We start from the raw sequence: 27,419 nt of genomic DNA, 5'->3' as shown, positions 1-27,419 counted from the left end.
AGCAACATTTCTGTGAACTTGCTCCTACTATATCCATCAGAAATTAACAGACCATAGTCATTCCTGGGCATCCCCAGAACGTTAAATAGCGTATCTGTTCTTCTTGGATTACTGTTCCCCTTCCTTAATTGCTCTCTATTGCTAGTTCCCCTACATTCTACATTATAAACCATTCGTTTTACATTTTTCAAAGTTCACATTAGTAGTAGCATATAATATTTCTCTTTTTGTTTCTGGCTTATTTCGCTCAGCATTATGTCTTCAAGGTTCATCCATGCAACATCGTTCCTTCTTACTGCCGTGTAGTATTCCATCGTGTGTATATACCACATTTTATTTATCCACTCATCTGTTGAAGGACATTTGGGTTGTTTCCATCTTTTGGCAATTGTGAATAATCCTGCTATGAACATTGGCATGCAGACATCTGTTCGTGTCACTGCTTTCCAATCTTCCGGGTATATACCGAGAAGTGCAATCGCCGGATCGAATGGTAACTCTAAATCTAGTTTTCTAAGGAACTGCCAGACTGACTTCCAGAGTGGCTGAACCATTATACAGTCCCACCAACAATGAATAAGAGTTCCAATTTCTCCACATCCTCTCCAGCATTTGTAGTTTCCTGTTTGTTTAATGGCAGCCACTCTTATCGGTGTTAGATGGTATCTCATTATGGTCTTAATTTGCATCTCTCTAATAGCTAGTGAAGCTGAAAATTTTTTCGTGTGTTTCTTGGCCATTTGTATTTCTTCTTCAGAGAACCGTCTTTTCATATCCTTTGCCCATTTTATAATTGGGCTGTCTGTACTAGTGTCATTGAGTTGTAGGATTTCTTTATATATGCAAGATATCAGTCTTTTGTCAGATACATGGTTTCCAAAAATTTTTTCCCGTTGAGTTGACTGCCTCTTCACCTTTTTGAGAAATTCCTTTGAGGTGCAGAAACTTCTAAGCTTGAGGAGTTCCCATTTATCTATATTTTCTTTTGTTGCTTGTGCTTTGGGTGTAAAGTCTAGGAAGTGGCCGCCTAATACAAGGTCTTGAAGATGTTTTCCTACATTATCTTCTAGGAGTTTTATGGTACTTTCTTTTATATTGAGATCTTTGGTCCATTTTGAGTTAATTTTTGTGTAGGGGGTGAGGTAGGGGTCCTCTTTCATTCTTTTGGATATGGATATCCAACTCTCCCAGCCCCATTTGTTGAAAAGACCATTATGACTCAGTTCAGTGACTTTGGGGGCCTTATCAAAGATCAGTCAGCCATAGATCTGAGGGTCTATCTCTGAATTCTCAATTCGATTCCATTGATCTATATGTCTATCTTTGTGCCAGTACCATGCTGTTTTGGCAACTGTGGCTTTATAATAAGCTTCAAAGTCAGGGAGTGTAAGTCCTCCCACTTCGTTTTTCTTTTTTAGAGTGTCTTTAGCAATTCGAGGCATCTTCCTTTTCCAAATAAATTTGATAACTAGCTTTTCCAAGTCTGCAAAGTAGTTTGTTGGAATTTGGATTGGGATTGCATTGAATCTGTAGATGAGTTTGGATAGAATCGACATCTTAATGACATTTAGCCTTCCTATCCATGAACATGGAATATTTTTCCATCTTTTAAGGTCCCCTTCTATTTCTTTTAGTAGAGTTATGTAGTTTTCTTTGTATAGGTCTTTTACATCTTTGGTTAAGTTTATTCCTAGGTACTTGATTTTTTTAGTTGCTATTGAAAATGGTATCTTTTTCTTGAGTGTCTCTTCAGTTTGTTCATTTCTAGCATATAGAAACATTACTGACTTATGTGCATTAATCTTGTATCCCGCTACTTTGCTTAATTTGTTGATTAGCTCTAGTAGCTGTATCATCGATTTCTCAGGGTTTTCCAGATATAAGATCATATCATCTGCAAACAATGACAGTTTTACTTCTTCTTTTCCAATTTGGATGCCTTTTATTTCTTTGTCTAGCCAGATTGCCCTGGCTAGCACTTCCAGCACAATGTTGAATAACAGTGGTGACAGCGGGCATCCTTGTCTTGTTCCTAATCTTAGAGGGAAGGCTTTCAGTCTTTCACCATTGAGTACTATGCTAGCTGTGGGTTTTTCATATATGCTCTTTATCATATTGAGGAAGTTTCCTTCAATTCCTACCTTTTGAAGTGTTTTTATCAAAAAGGGATGTTGGATTTTGTCAAATGCTTTTTCAGCATCTATTGAGATGATCATTTGATTTTTCCCTTTTGAATTTTTAATGTGTTGTAATACATTGATTGATTTTCTTATGTTGAACCATCCTTGCATACGTGGAATGAACCCCACTTGGTCATGGTGTATGTTTTTTTAATGTGTCTTTGGATTCGATTTGCAAGTATTTTGTTGAGGATTTTTGCATCTATATTCATTAGGGAGATTGGGTGGTAGTTTTCCTTTTTTGTAGCATCTTTGCTTGGTTTTGGTATTAGATTGATGTTAGCTTCATAAAATGAGTTAGGTAGTATTCCATTTTCTTCAATGTTTTGAAAGAGTTTGAGTAAGATTGGTGTCAGTTCTTTCCGGAAAGTTTGGTAGAATTCCCCTGTGAAGCCATCTGACCCTGGGCATTTATTTGTGGGAAGATTTTTGATGACTGATTGGGTCTCTTTGCTTGTGATGGGTTGGTTGAGGTCTTCTATTTCTTCTCTGGTCAGTCTAGGTTGTTCATATGTTTCCAGGAAATTGTCCATTTCCTCTACATTATCCAGTTTGTTGCCATACAGTTGTTCATAGTATCCTCTTACAATTTTTTTAATTTCTTCAGGATCTGCAGTTATGTCACCTTTTTCATTCATTATTTTGTTTATATGGGTCTTCTCTCTTTTTGATTTTGTCATACTGGCTAGGGGCTTGTCAATCTTGTTGATCTTCTCAGAGAACCAACTTTTGGTGATATTTATCCTCTATTGTTTTTTTGTTCTCTATGTCATTTATTTCTGCTTTAATCCTTGTTATTTCTTTTCTTCTACTTGGTTTAGGATTGGTTTGCTGTTCATTTTCTAGCTTCTTCAGTTGACCCATTAGTTCTTTGATTTTGGCTCTTTCTTCCTTTTTAATATATGTGTTTAGTGCTATAAATTTCCCCCTCAGCACTGCTTTTGCTGCATCCCATAGGTTTTGGTATGTTGTGTTTTCATTTTCATTCGTCTCTATATATTTAGCAATTTCTCTTGCTATTTCTTCTTTAACCCACCGATTGTTTAGGAGTGTGTTGTTTAACCTCCAGGTATTTGTGAATTTTCTAAGTCTCTGATGGTTATTGACTTCTAATTGTATTCCACTGTGGTCAGAGAATGTGCTTTGAATAATTTCAATCTTTTTAAATTTACTGAGGCTTGTTTTATGTCCTAGCATATGATCTATTCTGGAGAAAGTTCTGTGAGCACTAGAAAAGTATGTGTATCCTGGTGATTTGGGATGTAATGTCCTGTATATGTCTGTTAAATCTAATTCATTTATCAGATTGTTTAGGTTTTCAGTTTCCTTATTGGTCCTCTGTCTGGTTGATCTATCAATAGGAGAGAGTGATGTGTTGAAGTCTCCCACAATTATTGTGGAAACATCAATTGCTTCCTTTAGTTTTGCCAGTGTTTCTCTCATGTACTTTGTGGCACCTTGATTGGGTGCATAGACATTTATGATTGTTATTTCTTCTTGTTGAATTGCCCCTTTTATTAGTATGTAGTGGCCTTCTTTGTCTCTCAAAACATCCCTGCATTTAAAGTCTATTTTATCTGAGATTAATATTGCTACACCTGCTTTCTTTTGGCTGTAGCTTGCATGAAATATTTTTTTCCATCCTTTCACTTTCAGTTTCTTTGTGTCCCTGTGTCTAAGATGAGTCTCTTGTATGCAACATATTGATGGTTCATTTTTTTTGATCCATTCTGCGAATCTATATCTTTTAATTGGGGAGTTTAATCCATTTACATTCAACGTTATAACCGTGAAGGCATTTCTTGAATCAGCCATCTTATCCTTTGGTTTATGTTTGTCATATATATTTTTCCCCTCTCTCTATTAATATCCGTTATTGTACCCATACCGAATCTCTTTAGTACTGAACCTTTCTCCAAGTCTCTCTGTCCTTTCTTTGTTTCTCTGCCTGTAGGGCTCCCTTTAGTATCTCCAGTAGGGCAGGTCTCTTGTTAGCAAATTCTCTCAGCATTTGTTTGTCTGTGAAAAATTTAAGCTCTCCCTCAAATTTGAAGGAGAGCTTTGCTGGATAAAGTATTCTTGGCTGGAAATTTTTCTCACTCAGATTTTTAAATATATCATGCCACTGCCTTCTGGCCTCCATGGTGGCTGCTGAGTAGTCACTACTTAGTCTTATGCTGTTTCCTTTTTATGTGGTGAATTGCTTTTCTCTTGCTGCTTTCAGAACTTGCTCCTTCTCTTCCGTGTTTGACAGTGTGATCAGAATATGTCTCGGAGTGGGTTTATTTGGATTTATTCTATTTGGAGTTCGCTGAGCATTTATGATTTGTGTATTTATGTTGTTTAGAAGATTTGGGAAGTTTTCCCCAACAATTTCTTTGAATACTCTTCCTAGACCTTTATCCTTTTCTTCCCCTTCTGGAACACCAATGAGTATTATATTAGGACGTTTTATATTATCTATCATATCCCTGAGGTCCGTTTCGATATTTTCAATTTTGTTCCCCATTCTTTCTTTTATACTTTCATTTTCCATTCTGTCATCTTCCAGGTCACTGATTCGTTGTTCAACTTCCTCTAGTCTTGTACTATGAGTGTCCAGAATCTTTTTAATTTGGTCAACAGTTTCTTTAATTTCCATAAGATCATCTATTTTTTTATTTAGTCTTGCAATGTCTTCTTTATGCTCTTCTAGGGTCTTCTTGATATCCTTTGTATTCCGTACTACAGTCTCATTGTTCATCTTTAGTTCTTTGAGTAGCTGCTCTAGGTGCTGTGTCTCTTCTGGTCTTTTGATTTGGGTGCTTGGGCTTGGGTTATCCATATCGTCTGGTTTTTTCATATGCTGTATAATTTTCTGTTGTTTTTGGCTTCTTGGCATTTGCTGAACTTGATAGGGTTCTTTTAGTATGTGTAGACCAATTGAAGTCCTTATCTCTAATTTATCAGATCTACAGCTTCGTGGAGTACACTTTCTCTAACTAACCAGCAGGTGGCGTCCACGAGCCACCTCTTCTCCACAAGCCAGTTCTCCCCTGCTTTGCCTTTGTGGTGAGTGGGGGAGTGAGTCTTGTGGGGTCCAATTGGTTTACCAAGCTTGTGTGTGTAGTTGGTGTTGTTCGCCCTGTATATGGGGCGTGTTTCTGGGCAGTCAGGGAGTGGGGGTGGCTCTAACAATCAGATCTCCCTGGTGATCCTGGAGTTTTAAAGCTGCTGCAATAGTCTAATCCTTCAGTTCAGTCCTGCCACAGTTTGTCTCTGCCACTGACCCACAAGTCCTTGGTATTGGCGTATGGCTCCTGAGACTTGCAAGTGGGTCCCTCTTCCAGGCCGTGCACCCCCTGGTCCTCTGTTGAGGGATGACTGTGCTATGTCACAGGTGAGTGCCGTCCCCCCAGGGCAGTTCTGGGCTTCTGGGCTGTGTAGGGAGGCTCCCAGTCTGCTGAAATGATGGCTGAATGGGGCTTTGTTAATTCACACTGCTCCACCTTCTGAACTCTGGGACAATCAGCTGAGGTTGCAGGGAAGGCTAATGTCCACGCCCAGTTTTGTGGTTTGTGCCTGTTATTTGAAGCACTTCTGTCACACTGCGTTGTGTGGGGCAGCTCTGGGCTATGGGGCTGGCGATGGGCAGGAGTGTTTCCTGTCCACCAGGATGATGGCTGTAAGTGGACACCCCCCTTTTCTTGGGAAGTTGTGGTTTAGTGAAATTTCTCAGCCGCTGGATTATTGCCTTTTGTCTCAGAGCTCTCTTAGTTCTGCTCTTGTCTTGACCTGCCCAAATTGCAAGTCTTTGAAGCTTTCTGTATTGGGCTTCTTAGAGTAATTGTTTTAGAATAAGAAAACAGGATTAAAAAAAAAAAAAAAAAAAGGCCATCCTCACAGATCTAATGGGTTATTGAAATGCTAAGAGACAAAGCAATTAGGGCCATTAAGGAAAGGTCCACAGGGCAGAGAGATCAGCTTTTCTTCGGGATTTGCATATGAGCCTGAGGGCCTGAGCTCTGCCCTTCCCCTTTCTATGTTCACCAGAACTCCAAAAATCCTCCGCTTTTATTTTGGAGTTTTTCGTGCTGTTTTTTTCTATGCCTGTCTCCTCTCTGCTGGGCTGGCTGCTCTCAGATTCTCTGGTGTCTGGTCTCAGTCTATCTATGGTTGGAGTTTGGATCAGTAGAATGAGTTTCTGATAAGGGCTTCCACTGCAGTTCTCCCTTCTCCTTCCTGGAGCTGACAGCCCCTCCTTCCACGGGACTGAGCCTGGCAGGGAGGGGCGCGGGTCCCCTGGCCGCAAAAACTTACAGATTTCGCTGATCTCAGCAGTTCCACATTTTCATGAGTGTTGTATGAAGTATGCCCAAAGTCAGATTGCTCTGTGGTGTCCAATCCACGCAGTTCCTGGCTTCTACCTACTTTCCTGGAGGAGTAACTAAAACATACAGCTCACCAGTCCGCCATCTTGCCCCGCCCGGTGGTTGCTTTTTGGGGGATGGTCTTTCTAGTGTCTCTCAAATGACACTAATTAGACAGTTATGTGTTTTGCCTGCAGGTAAAATCTGGCATTCCCTAACTCCTTAAGATCCTCTTAGAATCTTACTTCATAGCAAGACCCAATGAGGGAATTATTTACAGATTTGTAGTTGATCCTACTTTATGCATACTTTACATATGAAAATCTATTTTTATTAGAGGAATTTAGAATCTGTTCTTTGAAAATGATTTGTCATATGATTCCTATAAACAGTTCAACCCTTTAATGAATACCATCCCACATGCGTTAAAAATTAAGAATGATGCCAAAGATCAAATTTCATACAACTGTTACAGTAAACATAGCTTCAGTTTTGATCTGTTATCCATTAGGAAGTGATTGGATGAAAGAAAAGTAGGACTAACCTTCCAGAGAATAATTGGCATTTGCTCCTTTCTAGGCTTAGTGACCTTACAACCTAGCTATTTTTGCAGCAACTTTGAGTGATTCGTGGAGTCTTTATTGATTAAGACTCCCTCTACTGGCAATGCATAAGATGAGCATTTGAACCTACAAAAAACTCAGGAAATTTCCTCAGTGTGCCAGCTCTCCCACTTTAGAGCCTCTGCTGCTGACTTCTCTGATATACTGTCCCCTTTTTAGTGTCCCTCAGCTGGAATTCAGTGTGAAGAAAGGATGTCCATAGATTGCAAGTTTATACACACACACACTCACACACACAGTTAACCAGAATTTTTATAATAAGCATCGAGGTTCTAGATTTCAGCTTCTTATTGTGCATAGCAACAGAGTAAATGGAAATTCCCTAAGCAGTCTCCTTTTCCTCAGGATCCTTTCCTTTTCATTTGCCCCAGTGATATGTAAAATATATAATATATAATGCCAGTAGCCAAAGAGAAAAACTGAAAGACTTTTCTGTATTCCCTATTCCCCAATTCCAGCTCTTATTTTAAATTTTTTATTTTTTTAAAAGGTGTAGGGCTAATCAGAAACCTCAAATACATAGAATTTGTGTGTACCAGGGGATTTGGCTGCTCTTTCTTTCCTCTCTCCTTTTTTGCTCTCCTAGTTGAGCATTCTTATTTTCCCTCTGGTTTCTCTTGCATGTGCTTGGCTAAGCGCCATTACCCCGTTGTTGAACCCAACAGTTTACTAGTTTGCCAAATAGGCCACTAACATTAGGATATACACATGGAGGGGTAGAGATATACCAGAAAGTGAGTGGGTTGCACTGAAATGAGAGATATTTTACTATCATTTACTTTCTGTGGATGAGAAAAGAAAAGAAAAAGATTCAGGCTGATACGATAAAAATGCAACAGACTAGATGCGTTCTCATTTTATCCCTGGTGTACATTAGCAGTGCGACGTTGAACTAATACTTAACTTCCCTGGTCCTCAATTTTGCCAGCAGTAAGTAAAATATTTTATGTTATCTACCTCAGTGAATGGCATAACTATCTGCCCAAACACCTGAAGCAGAATTCTTAAGAGTCGGTATTGACTCAACTTTATCCCTAACTCCCCATATCAACTAGGATGTGTCAATTCCATCTTCACAGGGACTCATATCTTTACCTTCCTTTCCTTTTTTTATCCTAACTTTTTATTTTGAAATATTTTTGAACTTAGAGGACAGTTAAAAATATAATACAAACTCTGTATAGAGAATCCAACATACCCCCCAAGATAACCAAGATCCACCAATTTTCACATTTTGCCACATTTGCTGTATCGTTCTTTCTATTTATCAGTTCATTTTCTGAACACTAGAGTGTTAAGTTGTATGCGTCATGCTCCATGAACACTTAATACTGCCATGTACATTTCCTAAGAACAAGGATATTCACTATGTAACCACCATAAGTGCAGTTATCAAATTCAAGAAATTTGACATTGCTGTAAAGCTTACAGTCTATATTCCAATTTTTTAATGTGTCCCAATAATGTCCCTTTGAGCCCTTTATTCCTCCCTTGCAGGATCCCATCCAGGATCATGTATTGCATTTAATTGTCAGTGTCTTCAGTTGGTCTTTCTTTTTCTTTTCTTTAAATTGTGGGAACACAGATACAACATAAACTTTCCCATCTCAGCCACTCCCAAGCATACCATTCAATGGGATTAATCACATTCACAATATTGTAGTCCCTCATCACCTTCCATTGCTAAAACTTTACCATATTCCTAAACAGAAACCCTACACCATTATGCATTAATTCCCAACCCCCTTTCCCTGCCTCCCCAGCAATGTGTACTCTAATTTCTGTCTCTATAAGCTTGCATATTCTCCATTATTTTTTTTTTTAGTTACCATGAATCTTAAATTTAACCTCCTAATCTGTAGCAATCTAGGTCACTTTAATACCAGTTTAACTTCAGTAGTATACACAGACTTTGTTCCTCTACCCCTCCATCCCCCCACCTTTATGTAGTTCTTGTCATAAATTATGAGGTTCTATGTTATGAGTCCAAACCCTCTGATTTATCATTACATTTTAGGCACTTGCCTATGGGAGGTAAAAAGTAGAGTTACAAACCAAAAATACAATAATACTGGCATTTATATTTACCCATGTCATTAACTTCACCAGAGATCTTTGTTTCTTCATGCAGCTTTGATTGGTTGTCTATTGTCCTTTCCTTTCAACCTGCAAAACTGTCATCTCTGTAGGACAAGGCTAGTAGCGATAAACTCTTGGCTTTTGTTTATCTGGGAATGTCTTCTCCTCTCCCTCATTTTGAAACACAGTTTTGCTGAATATAGAATTCTTGGTTGGCAGTTTTTTGCTTTCGGCCCTTTAAATATGCCATCCCACTGCCTTCTTGCCTCCATGGTTTCCAATGAGAAATTGGCATTTAATCTTATTGTGGCTCCCTTGTACATGACACATTACTTCTCTCTAGTGGCTTTCAAAGTTCTCTGTTTTTGATTATAATATGCTAGAGTGTGGGTCTGTTTGGGTTTATCCTGTTTGGAGTTCACTGAGTGTCTTAAATGTGTATATTCATATTTTTCTTTAAATTTGGTAAGTTTTCGGCTAATACTTCTTTGAATATTGGTGTTTGGGGCTTGGCATACCATGGCGATTTGCAATATCTGGCTGAAGCTTGCATAAGAGTAACCTCCAGAATGACCTCCCAACCCTATTTGAAATTTCTTAGCCACTGAAACTTTATTTTGTTCCATTTCTCTTCCCCCTCTTGGTCAATAAGGCATGGTCAATCCTATGATGCCAGACTCATCCCTGGAAGTCATGTCCCACATTGCCACGGAGACTTACACCCCTAAGACTCATGTCCCACATAGTGGGTAGTATTTGTTTTTAATATTGGATGGCTACTAGGTTTTGTTTTGTTTTTTAAAATTGTGCCAAAGTACACACAATTTAGTGGCATTGAGTACAATCACAATGTTGTACAACCATCACCACTAACTAGTTCCAGAGTCTTTTATCACCCCAGATGGAAACCACATACCTGTTAAACAGTCATTCCTCATTCTCTTCTCCTCCTATCCCCTGGCTCTGCATTTTTTTTGATCTTTACTACTCCTATTTTAATTTCTAAAATATGTATAATATATAGTCATGTTACTTCTTCACCAGAAAACTACTCCCATTTTGCTCCCATTTTCTGCAATATAATTGCTTAACATAACATTCAAGATCTTCTGTGATTATGTACAAAACTGCATTTCCAGCCTGATCTTCCCTCCTTTTCTCACATATATGTTAGCGATAACTGACAGGTATGAAAAAATTGTAATATTTTGTTCTGTCTAGAATGCCTCGGCTTCCACCCCCCTTGCATTATGAGCTTCTTGAGGGCAGGGAGCTCGTTTCATTCATCCTTGTATCTTCCATTGCCTAACTGAATAAATGTTTGTAAAATTGATGATCAGGGGTCAGCAAACGTTTGCTGTGAAGGTCCTGAAAGCAAATATCTGAGACTTTTTAGTCCATATGGTTGCATATATAACACAAAAGCAGCCAGAGATAATACATAAATGAAGTTGTGTTCCAGTAAAACTTTTTTTCTGGACCCTGAAATTTGAATTTCATATAATTTCCATGTATCACAAAATATTATTTTTCTTTTTTTCAACAATTAAAAAAATATAAAATTATTCTAAGCTTGAGGACCATACCAAAACAGTCAGTGGGCTGCATTTGGTTCATGAACTATGACTTGCCAATTCCTGGCCTGTATGATCTCGAAAGTTCTGTATTGTGCTAATATTCTAGAAAAGAAGAGGAGGATGCAGAAAATCATGAATGAAGGCAAGGGACGAGCAAGTTAATATTCTTATTCTGAGATTAGCTGCAACTTAGGAAAAGGATGGGAGGGGAGGGCAGAATAACAGAGAATAGTAGGGTGAAAAGATAAAGAAGTGGTAGCCTTTTTAGAAGAATAATTATATCTGGTTATAAACACTCCTCTATGAACAGAGTGACAGTGTGAACAGAGACAGGATGAGAAACTTGTAGCCAATAGAGGTCATTTAGTGATTAGATTAATGTTTCCGTAGGGAAAAAAGGTATTTGTTTTTTACCCCAGGAAGGTTGCAGGACTGGGTCATTTCAAAGGGTAGAGATAATTCTCCAACAACCACAGCATTAGAATGTTCTAATAAGGTATCATTAGTGCAAATTTATTGTGTATGGTACAAATGTTTTAGGAAATAGTGCAAAGTCATCACGTTTTGTTTTTCTTATTTTGTAAATATTGGGGCAAATGATTTGTTATAAAGAAAGTTTTAAAAACAAGAAATATGCATTGCCACTGTTTTTACTTTATATTTCATGTTCAGGGCAGTGTTTACAATATATCCTCATATTTTAGAACCACAGGCATACTATTCTAATGCATACAGAAAGTTTTTTGTGACATAATGTTGCTTTTTCTGTTCATTTGTTCATCAATAGGAGATGTTAAATGTATCTAAGAAATCAGCTTCTTGCTTCGTGAACTTCTCAAGACTACATCAGATCACAAATATTCAAGCTGAAATCTACCAGGTAAATTCTGTTGGACTTTTTACTTTCCTGTTCTAGCACATGAAGAGAATTCTAATTGGTTCAAACATCAGCAGTTTTCTTTTTCTTAGAGCAGAATCTGGTGCATAAAAAGGTAGGTATTTATATGTAATAGTTAATAGTAGTAGTAATAGTAATAGTAGTGTTAGTAGTAGCAATAGCAGTATCAGCGCTTGAACATCAAAATGAAAAGCTTTCAGTAGATCTCATAACAGATCACCTGGCCACCCTCCTTAAATATTCCTGGGTGAAAGACCATACATTTTATCAGAATTTAAACCTTTCTTTCAGGCTATTTTTTGAGTGAGCTAAATGTTACTTTTGTTCCTAATGTAGAAAAACTTGGATATTGAGCTCCTAAAACTAGAAAAAGATACAGCAGATGTTGTTCATCCTTTCTTTTTAGGTAAGTGATTTGGTTAACTGGGTAATTATTGGAATTTTAGCTTTTTATTGATTGCCTTAAAGGAGCACTCGTCAACAAAATTATGATATACCATAAAGTTCCAGGCTGCTAATGCTGCTGAAATGCAAAATACCAAAAATGGATTGGCTTTAGGCAAAGAGGAATGGTTCTGTCTATAAAAACTGAATAAGAGATACTGTTGGGAAACAGAGAAATAATATTGCATTGCATTTGGTTGTCAGTAGGAAAGGTAAGAGAAAGAGTTGAACATGAAACTGGTATTGGTATGAAAGATAAAGAGAAATTAGGGGTTAAGTAGTAGGGTTAATTTTTGACATAGTGTCAAACCAAAGCAAAGAAGAAATGATTAGTGATCCAAAACTTACTTGTCCTGTTGCTAACTATTATTACTGTTTCTGGTTTGTATAGATCAGAAGTGTCATACCCTGCAAAGCATGAACAATCATTTGGAAGCAGTGCTAAAAGAGAAGAGGTCCCTCAGGCAGAGACTAATGAAACCCATATGCCAGGAAAACTTGCCTATTGAAGCTGCTTATCACAGGTTAGATTGAGTAATAGAAATGTACAGAGATACTCATGTATATTGAGGATAGTTTTTATTTAGGCTAATAGTTCCTTTGTAACATAATTCATTAAACAATATATCAGTGATTCTATCTGTTAACATTGTTATTAATGCTGATACATTAAACCATAAAGAAAATCCTTTACTTTGCTTTTAAAAAATTATAGCTATGATGAAGAGAAAGTAGTTCCTTTTGTCCATTGTGTTTGTTTTTTTCTTTAATTTTTTAAATTTTTTTTTTGTCCATTGTGTTTTGGGAATTATAAATTATGACTAATTAAGGAAATTAGATTCATTATATATAGCAAGGTGGGTACAAATTTGTTTGTTGTTTTGTTTTTTAAGCTACATTGTTATACAATCATCTTTAAAATTCAAGGGTTCTGGATTATAGTTTGATAGTTTTCAGGTATTTACTGCTAGCCACTCCAATTCACCAAAACCTAAAAAGGGTTATTTGTATTGTGTGTAAGAGTACCACCAGAGTGACCTCTCATCTCCTTTTGGAATCTCTCAGCCACTGAAACTTATTTCATTTCACATCCCCCTTTTGGTCAAGAAGATATTCTCCCTCCCACGATGCCAGGTCTAGATTCCTCCCCGGGAGTCATATTCCACGTTGCTAGGGAGTACATTCCTGGGTGTCAGATCCCACGTAGAGGGGAAGGCAGTGAGATCACCTGCCAAGGTGGCTTAGTTAAAGAGAGAGGGCCACATCTGAGCAACAAAGAGGCTACAGATTCGATGCAATCAAAATTCCAACAACCTACTTTGCAGACTTGGAAAAGCTAGTTATCAAATTTATTTGGAAAGGGAAGATGCCTCGAATTGCTAAAAGCACTCTAAAAAAGAAAAACGAAGTGGGAGGACTTACACTCCCTGACTTTGAAGCTTATTATAAAGCCACAGTAGTCAAACAGCATGGTACTGGCACAAAGACAGACATATTGATCAGTGGAATCGAATTGAGAATTTGGAGATAGACCCCCAGATCTATGGCCGACTGATCTTTGTTATGGCCCCCAAAGCCACTGAACTGGGACTTAACAGTCTTTTCAACAAATGGGGCTGGGAGAGTTGGACATCCATATCCAAAAGAATGAAAGAGGACCCCTACCTCACACCCTACACAAAAATTAACTCAAAGTGGTTCAAAGACCTCAATATAAAAGACAGTACAAATTGTTTTTACTATGTTTTAACTGTTTTCCATGGAGTAAATTTATTGTTGAATTAATGTTGCCTATGTGTATATATATGAAGTTGGAAAGAGGACAACAGATGAAAACATTGTTAACTAAAGGAGTTAGTTTATATGCCTCAAAGCCTTGAGCAAATGATTTAAAGTTTTGCCTCTGTTTTTCAATCCATAGAATAGTAATAATTTCTACTGATTTCTTTTCACATAGAAGAATTGCAAGTATCAAATTAACAATGTAGGCTATTATTAACAAAGAAACAGGCAGCTGAGGATCGGATTGCTAACTTTTTCCATGAATACCCTATTGGCTGACCTGAGTGACTTCTTAAGTGCCAAATTTTTTACTTTGTTGTAAAATAATAGATATGCAAAATTCCATTCTTGTGGATATATTGAATATCTACTCAGTACAGTACACTATCACTAATGTAGCTATAATACTACATCAAAGAACTGATTAATGATTTTAAAGCATTTGCAGATGCAAAGATGTAGTTTTATGTATTGTCTGTTGATAGAAGGAAATTTATCCTAATTGTCTTTACTTTTCACTGAGAACTAGTAGAATGAGATGGAATGAAGTTTTATCTAACAAGATTCCTTTACTTACATAAGAAAATTAACATTGAGGTTTGTCTAATATTAGGTTGGATTCCAGATACGATTAGTATTGTCTCTTTCCATTTTTTTATTTTGATGATAAGGTAGGTCCTGCTTAACTTGAAAGAGAATATATATATATATGTATATATATATATATATACATATATATATAGCGCTAATATTTTCATTAATGCAGAAAGATTGTTATTGGGTTGATTGTAATTCTCTTCTCTCAAACTACAAGACTGATTAAAGGGAAAGAAAAGGAACACAAAGTAATTAACCTAAAATAAAATAGCTGACTTTTTTTTCCCTCTCCCAGATACATGGTATATTTGCTGGAGTTGGCAGTGACTTTCATTGAGAGATTAGAAACCCATCTTGAAACTATTAGAAATATTCCTCATTTAGATGCAAATCTAAAGAACATGGTGAGTATTAAGAACAACATTTAAGTGCCTCAATAGCTCCTTTAACATTATTTTAAGCTATCTGTAGTTCTTTTTTTTTTTATTTAAACATTTTTTATGTGTGAAATATAACATATATACAGAAAAGCGGTAACTTCCAAAGTACAGTTTAGCAAATTGTTAATAGGGCAACTTTCAAGAGTATAGTATGGATTATAGTTCCACAATTTCAGTTATTTTCTTTAAGCTGTTGTAATTCACTAGAGACTAAATATATATATATAAAATGATTCAGTAGTTATAATCCTTTGTTAAATCCTATCTTGTCCACTGCTACTCCTTACTCTCATATTGTCACTGTCTCAGTCTTCAGGGATATCTAGGCAGTGACCACACTCACATGTTCATATTGAAAAAGGGTATCGACATTATGGGGAAGGGGGATGCAGCTTAAAGAGACTGGGCCTCTGAGTTTTGGAATTTATATGGGATAGGAACAATGTGGAGTTTTTTAGTTTCTGAAAAATACACTTACTGAGTGAAACTTTTATAGTCTCAGATAGAGACCTGGGTATTTAGGGTTTTTGGAAATACTGTTGGGTGTGGCTTGGCATACTGTGGCAATTAGCAATATCTAGCTGAAGCTTGCATAAGAGTAACCCCCAGGACAGCCTCTTGATTTTATTTGAAATCTCTTAGCCAGTGAAACCTTATTTTGTTACGTTTCTTTTCCACCTGTTGGTCAAGAAGGCATTGTCAATCCACAATGCCAGGCCAGTCTCATCCCTGGGAGTCATGTCCCATGTCACCAGGGAGGCTCACCCCTGGGAGTCATGTCCCAAGAGGGTAATGAATTTATTTGCAGAGTTGGGCTTAGAGAGAGAGAGAGAGGCCACATCTGAGCAATAAAAGCTCTCTGGAAGTGACTCTTAGGCCTAATTATAGGTAGGCTTAGCCTCTCCTTTACAAAAATAAGTTTCATAAGAGCAAACCTCAAGATCGAGGGCTTGACATATTAAGTAGGGGGTCCCTAATTTCACGTAGCATATATTCTATCCAAAGTAAACAGTGTCTCACATTATCCTCGCTTAGATGTATAATCGTCATCACTCAATTTTAAACAATTATCATAACCCAAAACACCCTATAACTCTTACCACCCACCCACCCATGCCCCCCCACCCCCCATTATTTAACCCTAGTATTGGTGTGGTACTAGTGAGGTATTCCTGTTAACTATGGTCCATAGTATGCAATAGGTAGTTTTTCCCATATACCATTCTGTTGTTAACTTATCTTTGAAGTAGATCATGTAAGAACTTATTTATATTTGTAGTGTTAATCTGTTAGATACATGACTTTAAACAACCCCTTTCAATCATGTTTGCCTTCAATACAGCACTGATACTTATAATTCCATTAATGAACTACCATTACCACTGTCCATTCCAATAACCTTAAATTCAACCTCGTTATTAAGTCTGTACATACAGACAATCACTCCCCTTTCTCTAGCTTCTGTATCTCTAGGTCCCCTATATTCAACACTTTAAGACTGATTTTACATTATTCAGGGAGTTTGTATTAGTGATAACATACAGTATCTCTTCTTTTGTGTCTGACATCTCACTCAGCGTTATGTCCTCAAGGTTCATCCATGTTGTCACATTTCAGGACCTCATTCCTTCTTACTGCTGCTTAGTATTCCATTGTATGTACATGCCACATTTTCTTTATCCACTCATCTGTTGAAGAACATATGAACCATTTTCATCTTTTGTCAATTGTGAATAATACTGCTGTGAACAGTGGGGTGCAAGTGTCTGTTTGTGCCAGTGCTTTCAGATCTTTTGGAAATACACCGAGTAGTAGAATTGCCTGGTCTTTTGGCAACTTGATATTTAGTTTTCTGAGGAACCACCAAACTGTCTTCCATAGCAGCTGTACCATACGTTTCCACCAGCAGTAGATAGGTGTTCCAATTTCTCTACATCCTCTCCAGCATTTGTGGTTTCCTGTGTGTTTAGTGGCAGCCATTCTTATAGGTGTGAGATAATATCTCATTATGGTTTTGATTTGCATCTCCTTAAGAGCTAATGAAGATGAACATTTTTTTATGTGCTTTTTAGCCATTTGTATTTCTTCTTTGGAAAAATATCATTTCCTATCTTTTGCCCATTTTATAATTGGGTTGTTTGTACTGTCGTCAAGTTGTAGGGTTTCTTTATGTATACTGGATATCAGTCCCTTATCAGATACATGGTTTCCAAATATTTTCTCCCATTGAATTGGCTGACTTCACCTTCTTAACAAAGTCATTGGAGGCACAGAAGCATTTGATTTTGAGGAGTTCTCATTTATCTAATTTTTTCTTTCATTGCTTGTGCTTTAGGTGTAAGGTTTAAGAAGCTACCTCCTAATACTAGGTCTTGAAAATGTTTCCATATATTATCTTCTATGAGTTTTATGTTACTGGCTCTTATATTGAGGTCTTTGATCCACTTTGAGTTCATTTTTGTATAGGATGTAAGATAGGGGTCCTCTTTCATTTTTTGGATATGGATATCCAGTTCTCGCAGCCCCATTTCTTGAAGAGCCTATTCTGTCCCAATTCAGTGGATTTGAGGGCTTTGTCAAAAATCTATTGACCGTAGGTTTGGAGGTCTATTTGTGATCTCTCGATTCTATTCCATTGATCAGTATTCTACCTTTGTGCCAGTATCATGCTGTTTTGACTTTATAGTAGGCTTTAAAGTCAGGAAGTGTAAGTCCTCCCAGTTCATTCTTCTTTTTTTTAGATGCTTTTGGCAATTTGAGGCTCCTTTCCCCTCAGATAAATTTGATAACTATCTTTCCCAAGTCTACAAAGTAGGTTGTTGAAATTTTGATTGGAATTGCATTGAATGTGTAGATGAATTTGGGTAGGATTGACTTCTTAATGATCTTTAGCCTTCTTATCCAAGAACATGGAATATCTTTCCACCTATCTAGGTCCTCTTTGATTTATTTTTACAAAGTTTTGTAGTTTTCTGTGTAGAGGTCTTTTACGTTGTTGGTTAAGTTTATTCCTAGATACTTGATTCTTTTAGTTGCTATTGTGAATGGAATTTTTTTCTTGGTTGCCTCTTCAGTTAGGTCATTAATAATGTATAGTAATATTACTGACTTTTGCGCATTAATCTTGCATCCTGCCACTTTGCTGCATTTGTTTTTTTTTTAATCTTCATTTTATTGAGATATATTCACATACCACGCAATCATACAAAACAAATCATACATTCGATTGTTCACAGTACCATTACATAGTTGTACATTCATCACCTAAATCAATCCCTGACACCTTCATTAGCACACACACAAAAATAACAAGAATAATAATTAAAGTGAAAAAGAGCAATTGAAGTAAAAAAGAACACTGGGTGCCTTTGTCTGTTTGTTTGTTTGTTTCCTTCTCCTATTTTTCTACTCATCCATCCATAAACTAGACAAAGTGGAGTGTGGTCCTTATGGCTTTCCCAATTCCATTGTCACCCCTCATAAGCTACTTTTTTTTTTTTTTTAATCTTCATTTTATTGAGATATATTCACATACCACGCAGTCATACAAAACAAATCGTACTTTCGATTGTTTACAGTACCATTACATAGTGGTACATTCATCACCCAAATCAATCCCTGACACCTTCATTAGCACACACACAAAAATAACAAGAATAATAATTAGAGTGAAAAAGAGCAATTGAAGTAAAAAAGAACACTGGGTACCTTTGTCTGTTTGTTTCCTTCCCCTATTTTTCTGCTCATCCATCCATAAACTAGACAAAGTGGAGTGTGGTCCTTATGGCTTTCCCAATCCCATTGTCACCCCTCATAAGCTACATTTTTATACAACTGTCTTCGAGATTCATGGGTTCTGGGTTGCAGTTTGATAGTTTCAGGTATCCACCACCAGCTACCCCAATTCTTTAGAACCTAAAAAGGGTTGTCTAAATTGTGCGTAAGAGTGCCCACCAGAGTGACCTCTCGGCTCCTTTTGGAATCTCTCTGCCACTGAAGCTTATTTCATTTCCTTTCACATCCCCCTTTTGGTCAAGAAGATGTTCTCCGTCCCACGATGCCAGGTCTACATTCCTCCCTGGGAGTCACTGAATTTGTTTTTTAGCTCAAGTACCTTTGCCATTGATTTCTCAGGTTTTTCCAAATATAGGAGTTTTACTTGTTTCTTTCCATTTGGATGCCTTTTATTTCTTTTTCTTGCTGAATTGCTCTGGCTAGAATTTATAGCACAATGTTGAATACTAGTGGTGACAGCAGGCCTCCTTGTCTCGTTCCTGATCTTAGGGGGAAGGCTTTCGGTCTCTCACCATTGACTACTATGCTGACTATGGGTTTTCATGTGTGTCCCAAAGGGCATAGTCCTCATATTGAGGAAGTTTCCTTCAATTCTTGTCTTTTGAAGTGTTTTTATCAAAAAAGGATGCTGAATTTTGTCGAATGCTTTTTCAGCATCTCTCGAGACCATCACTTGATTTTTTCCTTTCAGTTTGTTAACGATTTGTGTTACATTGATTGATTTTCTTCTGTTGAACCACCCTTGCATGCCTGGAATGAACCCCTCTTAGTTGTGGGGTATAATTCTTTTAATATGTCTTTGGATTCAATTTGCAAGTATTTTGTTGAGAATTTTTGCATCTGTATTTATTAGGGAGATTGACCTGTAGTTTTCCTTTCTTGTAGCATCTTTATCTGGTTTTGGTATTTGAGTGATGTTAGCTTCATAAAATGAGTTAGGTAGTGTTCCATTTTCTTCAATATTTTTGAAAGAGTTTGAGCAGCAATGGTATCAGTTCTTTATGGAAAGTTTGGTAAAATTCCCCTGTGAAGCCATCTGGCCCTTTTATTTGTAGGAAGCTTTTTGATGACTCATTCGATCTCTTTACTTGTGATTGGTTTGTTGAGGTCTCCTATTTCTTCTCTGGTCAGTTAAAGTTGTTCATGTGTTTCCAGGAAATTATTCATTTCCTCTAAGTTGTCTGGTTTGTTGGTGTATGGTAGTTCACTTACCCTCTTATGATTTTTTAAATTTCTTTGGGATCCATAGTAATGTCCCCTCTCTCATTTCTGATTTTGTTTATTTGAATCTCCTCTCTTTTTGATTTTGTCACTCTTACAATAGGTTTGTTTATCTTGTTGATCTTTTCAAAGAACCAACTTTTGACTTTATTTATTCTCTCTATTGTTTTTTTGTTCTTCAGAAAATTTAATTCTGCTTTAATCTTTGTTATTTCTCTTCTTCTACTTTAGGGGTAGTTTGCTGTTCTTTCACTTTTTCTGTTGTTCAGTTAGGTCTTTGGTTTTAGCTCTTTCTTCCCTTTTAATGTATGCATCTAAAGCTATAAATTTTCTGCCCAGTGCTGCCTTCACTGCATCCCATGTTTTGTTATGTTATATTCTTGTTTTCATTCATCTCCAGATATTTACTGATTTCTCTTGCAATTTTTTCTTGGACCCAGTGATTGTTTAAGACTGTTGTTCAACCTCCGTGTATTTGTGAAAGTTCTGATTCTTTAGTGGTTAATGATTTCCAGCTCCATTGCATTATGGTCAGAAAATGTGCTTTGAATAATTTCAGTCTTCTTAAATTTATTGAGACCTGCTTGTGCCCCAGCAAATGATCTGTCCTGGAGAACGTTCCATGAGCACTACAAAAAAGTGTATATCGTCGTGTTAGGAGATACAACAATCTATATATTTCTCTTAGGTCTGATTTATTTAATCACATTGTTTAGGTTCTCAATTTCCTTATTGGTACTCTGTCTGGTTGTTCTTTTTATAGAAGAGAGTGGTGTATCGAAGTCTCCTATTATTATTGTAGAAACATCTATTGCTCGTGTCAGTTTTTGCCAATGTTTGCCTCTTGTAGTTTGGAGCTTCTGGACTGGGTGCATAAACATTTATGACTGTTATTTCTTCTTGGTGAATTGTCCCTTTTACTAATATATAGTGTCGTTCTTTGTCTCTTATCACATCTTTGCATTTAAAGTCTATTTTGTGTGGTGTTAGTTTAGCTATCCCTGCTTTCTGTTGGTTACAGCTTGAGTGGAATATTTTTTTCCTTCCTTTCACTTTCAGTCTCTTTGTGTTGCTGGGTCTGAGAGGAGTCTTTTGTAAACAGCATATCAATAGATCATACTTTGTAATCCATGCTGCCAGTGTGTATAATATTCGAAGTTATTACTATAAAGGCAGTTTTTGAACCAACCGTCTTATCCTTTGGGTTTTATTTGTCACATCTGTTTTTTCCTTGTCTCTCTCTTTTTTTTCCTTTAAGTTACCTTCAATTCTTAGTGGTTTCCCTTGCATGTGGTGAATTGCTTCTCTCTTGCTGCTTTCAGGACTTGTTCCTTCTCTTCAGCATTTGACAATCTGGTTAGTATGTATTTGAATTTATTCTATTTGGAGTTCATTGGGCTCTTTGATTTGCATATTTATGTCTTTTGTGTATATATTTTAATTGAGGTGTTTGATCCATTGATATCAAAGTTATTACTGTAAAGGCAGTTTTTGAACCAACCATCTTATCGTTTGGGTTTTATTTGTCACATCTGTTTTTTTTTCTGTCTCTCTTTTTTTTCCTTTAATTTACCCTCAATTCTGTGCCCTTCTCCAGATGTCTCTCCTTTTTTTTTTCAGCCGACAGAACTCCCTTTATTATTACCTGCAGGGCAACTGTCTTTTTAACAAATTCTCTCAGCATTTGCTTGTCTGTGAAAATTTTAAACTTTCCCTTACTTTTGAAGACAGCTTTGCTGGATACAGAGTCCTTGGCTGAAAATTTTTCTCTTTGAGACTCTTAAGTATGTCAAACTACTGCCTTCTCACCTCCATGGTGCCCGTGGAGTAGTCAGTAGTTAGTCTTATGTGGTTTCCCTTGCATGTGGTGAATTGCTACTCTCTTGCTGCTTTCAGGACTTTCTCCTTCTCTTCAGCATTTGACAATCTGGTTAGTATGTATTTGAATTTATTCTGTTTGGAGTTCATTGGGCTCTTTGATTTGCATATTTATGTCTTTTGTAAGGGTTGGGAACTTTTCCCCAACTCTCTCCTCATATATTTTTCCTAGACCTTTACTCTCCTCTTCTCCTTCAGGGACACCAGTGGTTCTTAAATTTTTGCGCTTCATGTTTCCATCGTTTCCCTGAGATCCATTTCAAATTTTTCAATCTTTTTTACCATTTGTTCTTCTGTGCATTTGCATTCAATTTCTCTGCCTTCTAGTCCACTTATTCTTTCTTCTGCCTCTTCAAAACTACTGTTGCATGTCTCTAGTATATTTTAATTTGATCTACAGCATTTCATTTACTTATGATCTGCTATTTTTCTGTTTACTCTTTCAATTTCTTCTTTATGCTCTTCTTGATGTCCTTTGTCTTTAGCCAACCCACTGAAGTTCTTTTGGGGATTTGTATGTACTTTGATTAGTTGTTCCAAGTTCTGTGTCTCCTCTGGCTTTTTAACTTGGTCATTTAACTAGGCCATATCTTTTTGATTATTTTGGAGATGCATGTCTGTTTGGACATCTGTGTAAAATCTGGCAGAACTGCAATTTCCCTGTCTTCCCAGCAGATGGTGCTCTTGGACCACCACCTCTTCCCCTCATGTCCGCTCTACCCCAACTTTTCCTCCTCCTCCTCCTTCTGCATCACCTCCTCCTGTTCTTCTGTCTTTTCCAATATTTTTCTCAATTATTGGAAAAACTACAATTAATGCAAACTAAGGACTATAGTTCACAGTGACGTTAATATTCCAAAGGGCTGTGCTATATTTTAGGAGATAGATGTGACCAATCTTTGCCCTCAGAATTCTCAGTTGGTGAGAATGCTATAAGATGAGTACTTACAAGTACAGCAGAAATGTATAAAGAAAAGGGAAGGATTACTTCCAACATAGGAGGTTTGTATAGATGGTCAGAAGACTTCGTTAAAGGCTTATCGAAGAGTTAATTGTGAATTGAATCTTGAAGTATCAGTGGAATTTGCACATGCCTCAGAAAGAAGAATAGTTTGGTCAGAAACAATACAAGTAGAGACATGAAAACCAGAGAGCGCAGGTAGTGTGGAGGAAGAATGGTGCTCCGCTTTGCCTACTGCATAAAGGTACTGAGGGGGGGATTGGCTCAGGGCTACTTTAGGAAATGCCTCGAAAACCAGACTAAGGAGTTTAGATTTTTCTGTCTTGAGTACTGGAGAACCATTGAATGTTAATGTTTTGTGAAGGGCCCAAGGGAGTGACATGATCAGAAATGTGCCTAAGTTGTGGAGAAAGTATTGAATAAATTAGACTGAGCCTTGCAACTCAAAGTGTGGGCAGAGAGCATTAACCTCACCTAGGATCTTGTTAGAAATGCAGAGTTACAGACTTCGTTCACCCTAGACCTTCAGAATCCAAATCTACAATTTAATAAGATCTTCAGGTGATTCCTTTGCACATTGAAGTTTGAGGAACTCTGGGTTAGAGGACAAGGCAGTGAAACCAAAGGCAGAGAAACTGGGAGAATAATTACAGTCATTCAGAAAAAGATTTAAAGTGTAGGAATACAAAGTATTTTATAGATTATAGAGAGATTTTGGAGGTAAAACTTGACTGGTGTTTGGATAGGGAACACATGCAAGGCAAAGTTTCTAATGTGGGTCAGTAGGATCAAGTATAGGTTAAAGAAATTCATGAGTTTTGTTTTTTTTACATGTCTTGCATGTGTAGTAGATGTTGAATCAATGTTAGTTGAACTGCAGTTAAATTGCATTGGGATATTGACTTTACATCCTGATGAAGGTTTCCAACAGACTGAAATGTGAGACTGAATATTAGGAAAGAAATTAGGTTTAATACTATAGATTTGATTTTTGTCTGCATTGAGGTGATTAACTGAAGGCAAAGGAGGGATAAACTCATAAAGAGAAGGTGTATACTCTAAAGGAGGACAGGATTTTAAGGAGCCTTTGCATTAGGGAGGCTGGAAGATGATCACATGTTCACTTTGGTACCATAACCATTTATGATATAATGATGAATTAATGACAGGTATATAATTTCTCTCCTATTTTCTCCTTTCTGTGTTATGTAGAGCAAAGCTTTAGCAAAAATGGATATTTTGGTGACTGAGACAGAAGAACTGGCAGAGAATATACTCAAGTGGCGAGAACAACAAAAGGAAGTTTCCTCTTGTATCCCAAAAATATTAGCTGAAGAAAATTATCTTCATAAACATGACATTATAATGCCTCCTTTACCTTTAAATTCTAAAGTTAATGTCCAAACTATTAATAGCAAGTGACCATCAACTGTTTATTTTTGCTTAATTATATGTAGTCATGAAGTCCATTTCTAATTGATTGGACTTGGATAATCATAGGCTCTGCCACTAGCAGTACTGAAAGAGCCACCTTATATTAGAGTACCAGCCCTCCAGATTCATTAAGACCAAACTGAGTTGTCCTTTGTTTTTCATATATTCATTCTACTTGACAGTAAAACTAGTGAGGATCAAAAATCGACATGACAAGTTATTGACATAGTTGTGTTAGCCATTTCTTAAGCAGCGGTTTCTCTATTAAAATGCCTTTTAAAAAAATGCATGTTTCTGAATTGGAAGAGTTTTCTTGAATCTGAAATGGTCTATATTGATTATTCCTGTGGGGTTGTCAGTAAATGTGCAGAAAAGAGTTAACATAGCAGGCCTGACTACTGACCTTTTAAACGCCTGCTTTTTAGGTTGGCCTTTGACTGGCATCTGAGAATTTAGATTTCAGGAGGGTTCCCACAATCCTAACTAAGAGTGGCTCACTAAGCCTAAGCTGTTTGTACAAACAATGTGGTTTATGCTGAACATATGTTTCCTTCTGTGAGTCTGAATTTTGTTATGTGATAGGCAGAGGATGCCAACATGACTAGCCTTCTAATAAAAACCCAGGGCACTGAGTCTCCAGTGAGCTTGCTTGGTTTAGATAACATTTCCCATATGTTGTGTTGTCACAATTAAGTTGAGGGGGGAATTAAACATGTCCTGTATGATCCACGGGAGAGAACTCGGGAAACTTGTGGTTGATTCCCCCAGCTTCTGCCCATGTGCCTTTTCCCCTTGTTGATTTTGCTTTGTATCCCTTCACTATAATAAATCGTATTCATGAATATGACTATATGCAGAGTTCTGTGAGTCCTCCTAGTGAATTAGAACCTAGAAGTGGTCTTTGGAACCCCAGATACGTTAAGCAATTCTTAGGGTGTCCACTTGCAGCTTAGGATTAGGCAGAGAAGAAAGGTAGAGCAAAGCAAAGAAAAAGGCACAGTATAAAACTTTAGAGGCTGACTTAACAAAATGGTCAGATATTTTACCTAGTCTAAGATTGTTGTGTATATGGTAGGAAGTGGTATAATGATAATTGCCTTAGGATATAATTGCCTTAGGATATACTCATTTGTGTCAATATTCTAACTACCCTGGCTTATTGTATTTTTAGACTTGGGGTTCTGTTTTGTTTAAAATGTGCATCGGTATATTTATGCTGTCACATTCTCTGTCACAGCAGTTCACTGATCCTTGTGTTTATTGCACTCCTCAAAATAAGAAGACCTAGAACACAGTATGGTAAATAGTTGTCTATAAGGAAATATGATTATTATTTTTAAAACTTCTGGTAAAACAATCAGGGACCATGTTTTGAAACCTACTTTGTTGATTTTTCAAATGGGATATAGAAGATTGGTCATGATATTCTGAACATTACCTAGACACTTAAGAAAAGCCTTCAGTTGTATTTCTTCAGAAATCTGTTCAAGCCTAGCCTTGGTTTCAAAACATCTCACTTTGCTTTTTCTTAATGTGATTTTTTTATATTAGTTTTTATACGTGTATTATATAAGTATATAATGTCATAAATACTGATACATCTGTCTGTTTTGTTTTCTGTCTATTATGTCTTTATCAAAATAAAAAAATAAACCTGTAATTTCTTACTAAAATTTTGTTGGCCTTGTCTGAATCCTGAGTGATAGAAAGGAAAGATTCCCTATTTAGTTTATACAATTAAAGTATGACATATAGGCTATCTGATACTTAAAAGCTTGAGGTAAGTTGAACCTGAGGTCTACCTCAAACAATAAAACTAATTTAGTACCATGCTACAGTAAATAAGGCCAGATATTTTTTATTATTCAACTTTTAGAGGTGTGAATATTAAAAACAAAAAATTAGCTCTGGAATGTCTTTTCCTATTTATACTTGGGTGAATTCACTGCCAGCAAAATAATGATGCCACTTTGTGAAGACTATTCTGGAGTAGTTAAAAGAAAAGCTGCCCCGTTTTTCTAGCATTTTTCTTGTTTTACTCCTTCCTTTGATCTGTGACTCTGCCTGATTGACCACTAATTTATCCTCTCAAACTGTCAATAAATCCAGGAAGGTAGTCTGAGGATTAGGGGAAACCCAGAGGGTTTCTTTTTTTAAAAATTCAGTTTTATTGAGATATATTCACATACCCTACAGTCATCCACAGTGTATAATCAGTTGTTCACAGTACCATCATATAGTTGTGCATTCATCACCAAAATTAATTTTTGCACATTTTCATTACTCCAAAAATAAATAAAAATAAGAATAAAAGTAGAAGAACGCCCAAAACATCCCATAACCCCTATTATTTATGTACTTTTTGTTCCCATTTTTCTACCCATCTGTCCATACACTGGATAAAGGGAGTGTGAGCCACAAGGTTTTCACAATCACACAGTCACACTGTGTAAGCTACATAATTACACCATCGTCTTCAAAAAATCACAGCTACTGGGTTGCAGTTCAACAGTTTCAGTTGTTTCCTTCTAGGTATTAGAATACACTAAAAAATTAAAAAGTGATATCTATATAATGCATAAGAATAACCTCCAGAATGATCTCTCAACTTCATGTGAAATCTGTTAGCCACTGAAACTTTATTGTGTTAATTTCTCTTCCCCCTTTTGGTCAGGAGGACTTATTCAATCCCACAATGCTGGGTCCAGGTTCATCCCTTGGAGTTGTCCCATGTTGCCAGGGAGATTTACATCTCTGGGAGTCATGTCCCATATAGGGGGGAGGGCAGTGAGTTTACCTGCCAAGTGGGCTTAGAGAGAGGCCACATCTGAGCAATAAAGAGGTTCTCTGGGAGAGACTCTTAGGTACAATTATAAGTAGGCTTATCCTTTCCTTTGTAGTAACAAGCTTCATAAGGGCAAGCCCCAAGATCGAGGGCTTGGCCTACTAAATTGTTAGTCCTCAGTGTTTGTGATAGTATCATCAGTAACCCAGGTGGGGAAGTCCAACATTTCCACATTTTCCCCCAGCTCCTCAGGGGTGCACTGCAAATATATTTTTATTCTCTACCCAAATTACTTTGGGATGTATCAGGATTCCACACTAATCTGTACAAACCTACCAGATCTCACTTCCTATTCAAAGTTCCATGTACTTATGGT

At 37.0% G+C, this 27,419-nt stretch overlaps 1 protein-coding gene across 1 annotated transcript in view; it reads left to right on the top strand.

Moving 5' to 3' along the window:
• HAUS2 (HAUS augmin like complex subunit 2) overlaps positions 1-26,028 on the top strand; it is a 28,996-nt gene extending 2,968 nt beyond the window's left edge. Inside the window, exons 2-6 of the mRNA XM_037834193.1 lie at positions 11,596-11,688; positions 12,043-12,112; positions 12,542-12,674; positions 14,825-14,933; positions 24,037-26,028. Coding sequence (XP_037690121.1) covers positions 11,596-11,688; positions 12,043-12,112; positions 12,542-12,674; positions 14,825-14,933; positions 24,037-24,246 — 615 coding nt within the window. The 3' untranslated portion in view covers positions 24,247-26,028. The remainder of the gene's footprint in view (positions 1-11,595; positions 11,689-12,042; positions 12,113-12,541; positions 12,675-14,824; positions 14,934-24,036) is intronic.
• The last annotated feature ends 1,391 nt before the right edge of the window (positions 26,029-27,419 follow it).

This window comes from Choloepus didactylus, chromosome 4 (genome assembly GCF_015220235.1).
Source record: "Choloepus didactylus isolate mChoDid1 chromosome 4, mChoDid1.pri, whole genome shotgun sequence".
In the NCBI taxonomy this organism is placed as follows: Eukaryota; Metazoa; Chordata; class Mammalia; order Pilosa; family Megalonychidae; genus Choloepus; species Choloepus didactylus.
Note: the sequence above shows the minus strand (reverse complement) of the source record. Positions and strands in the feature narration are given on the sequence as shown.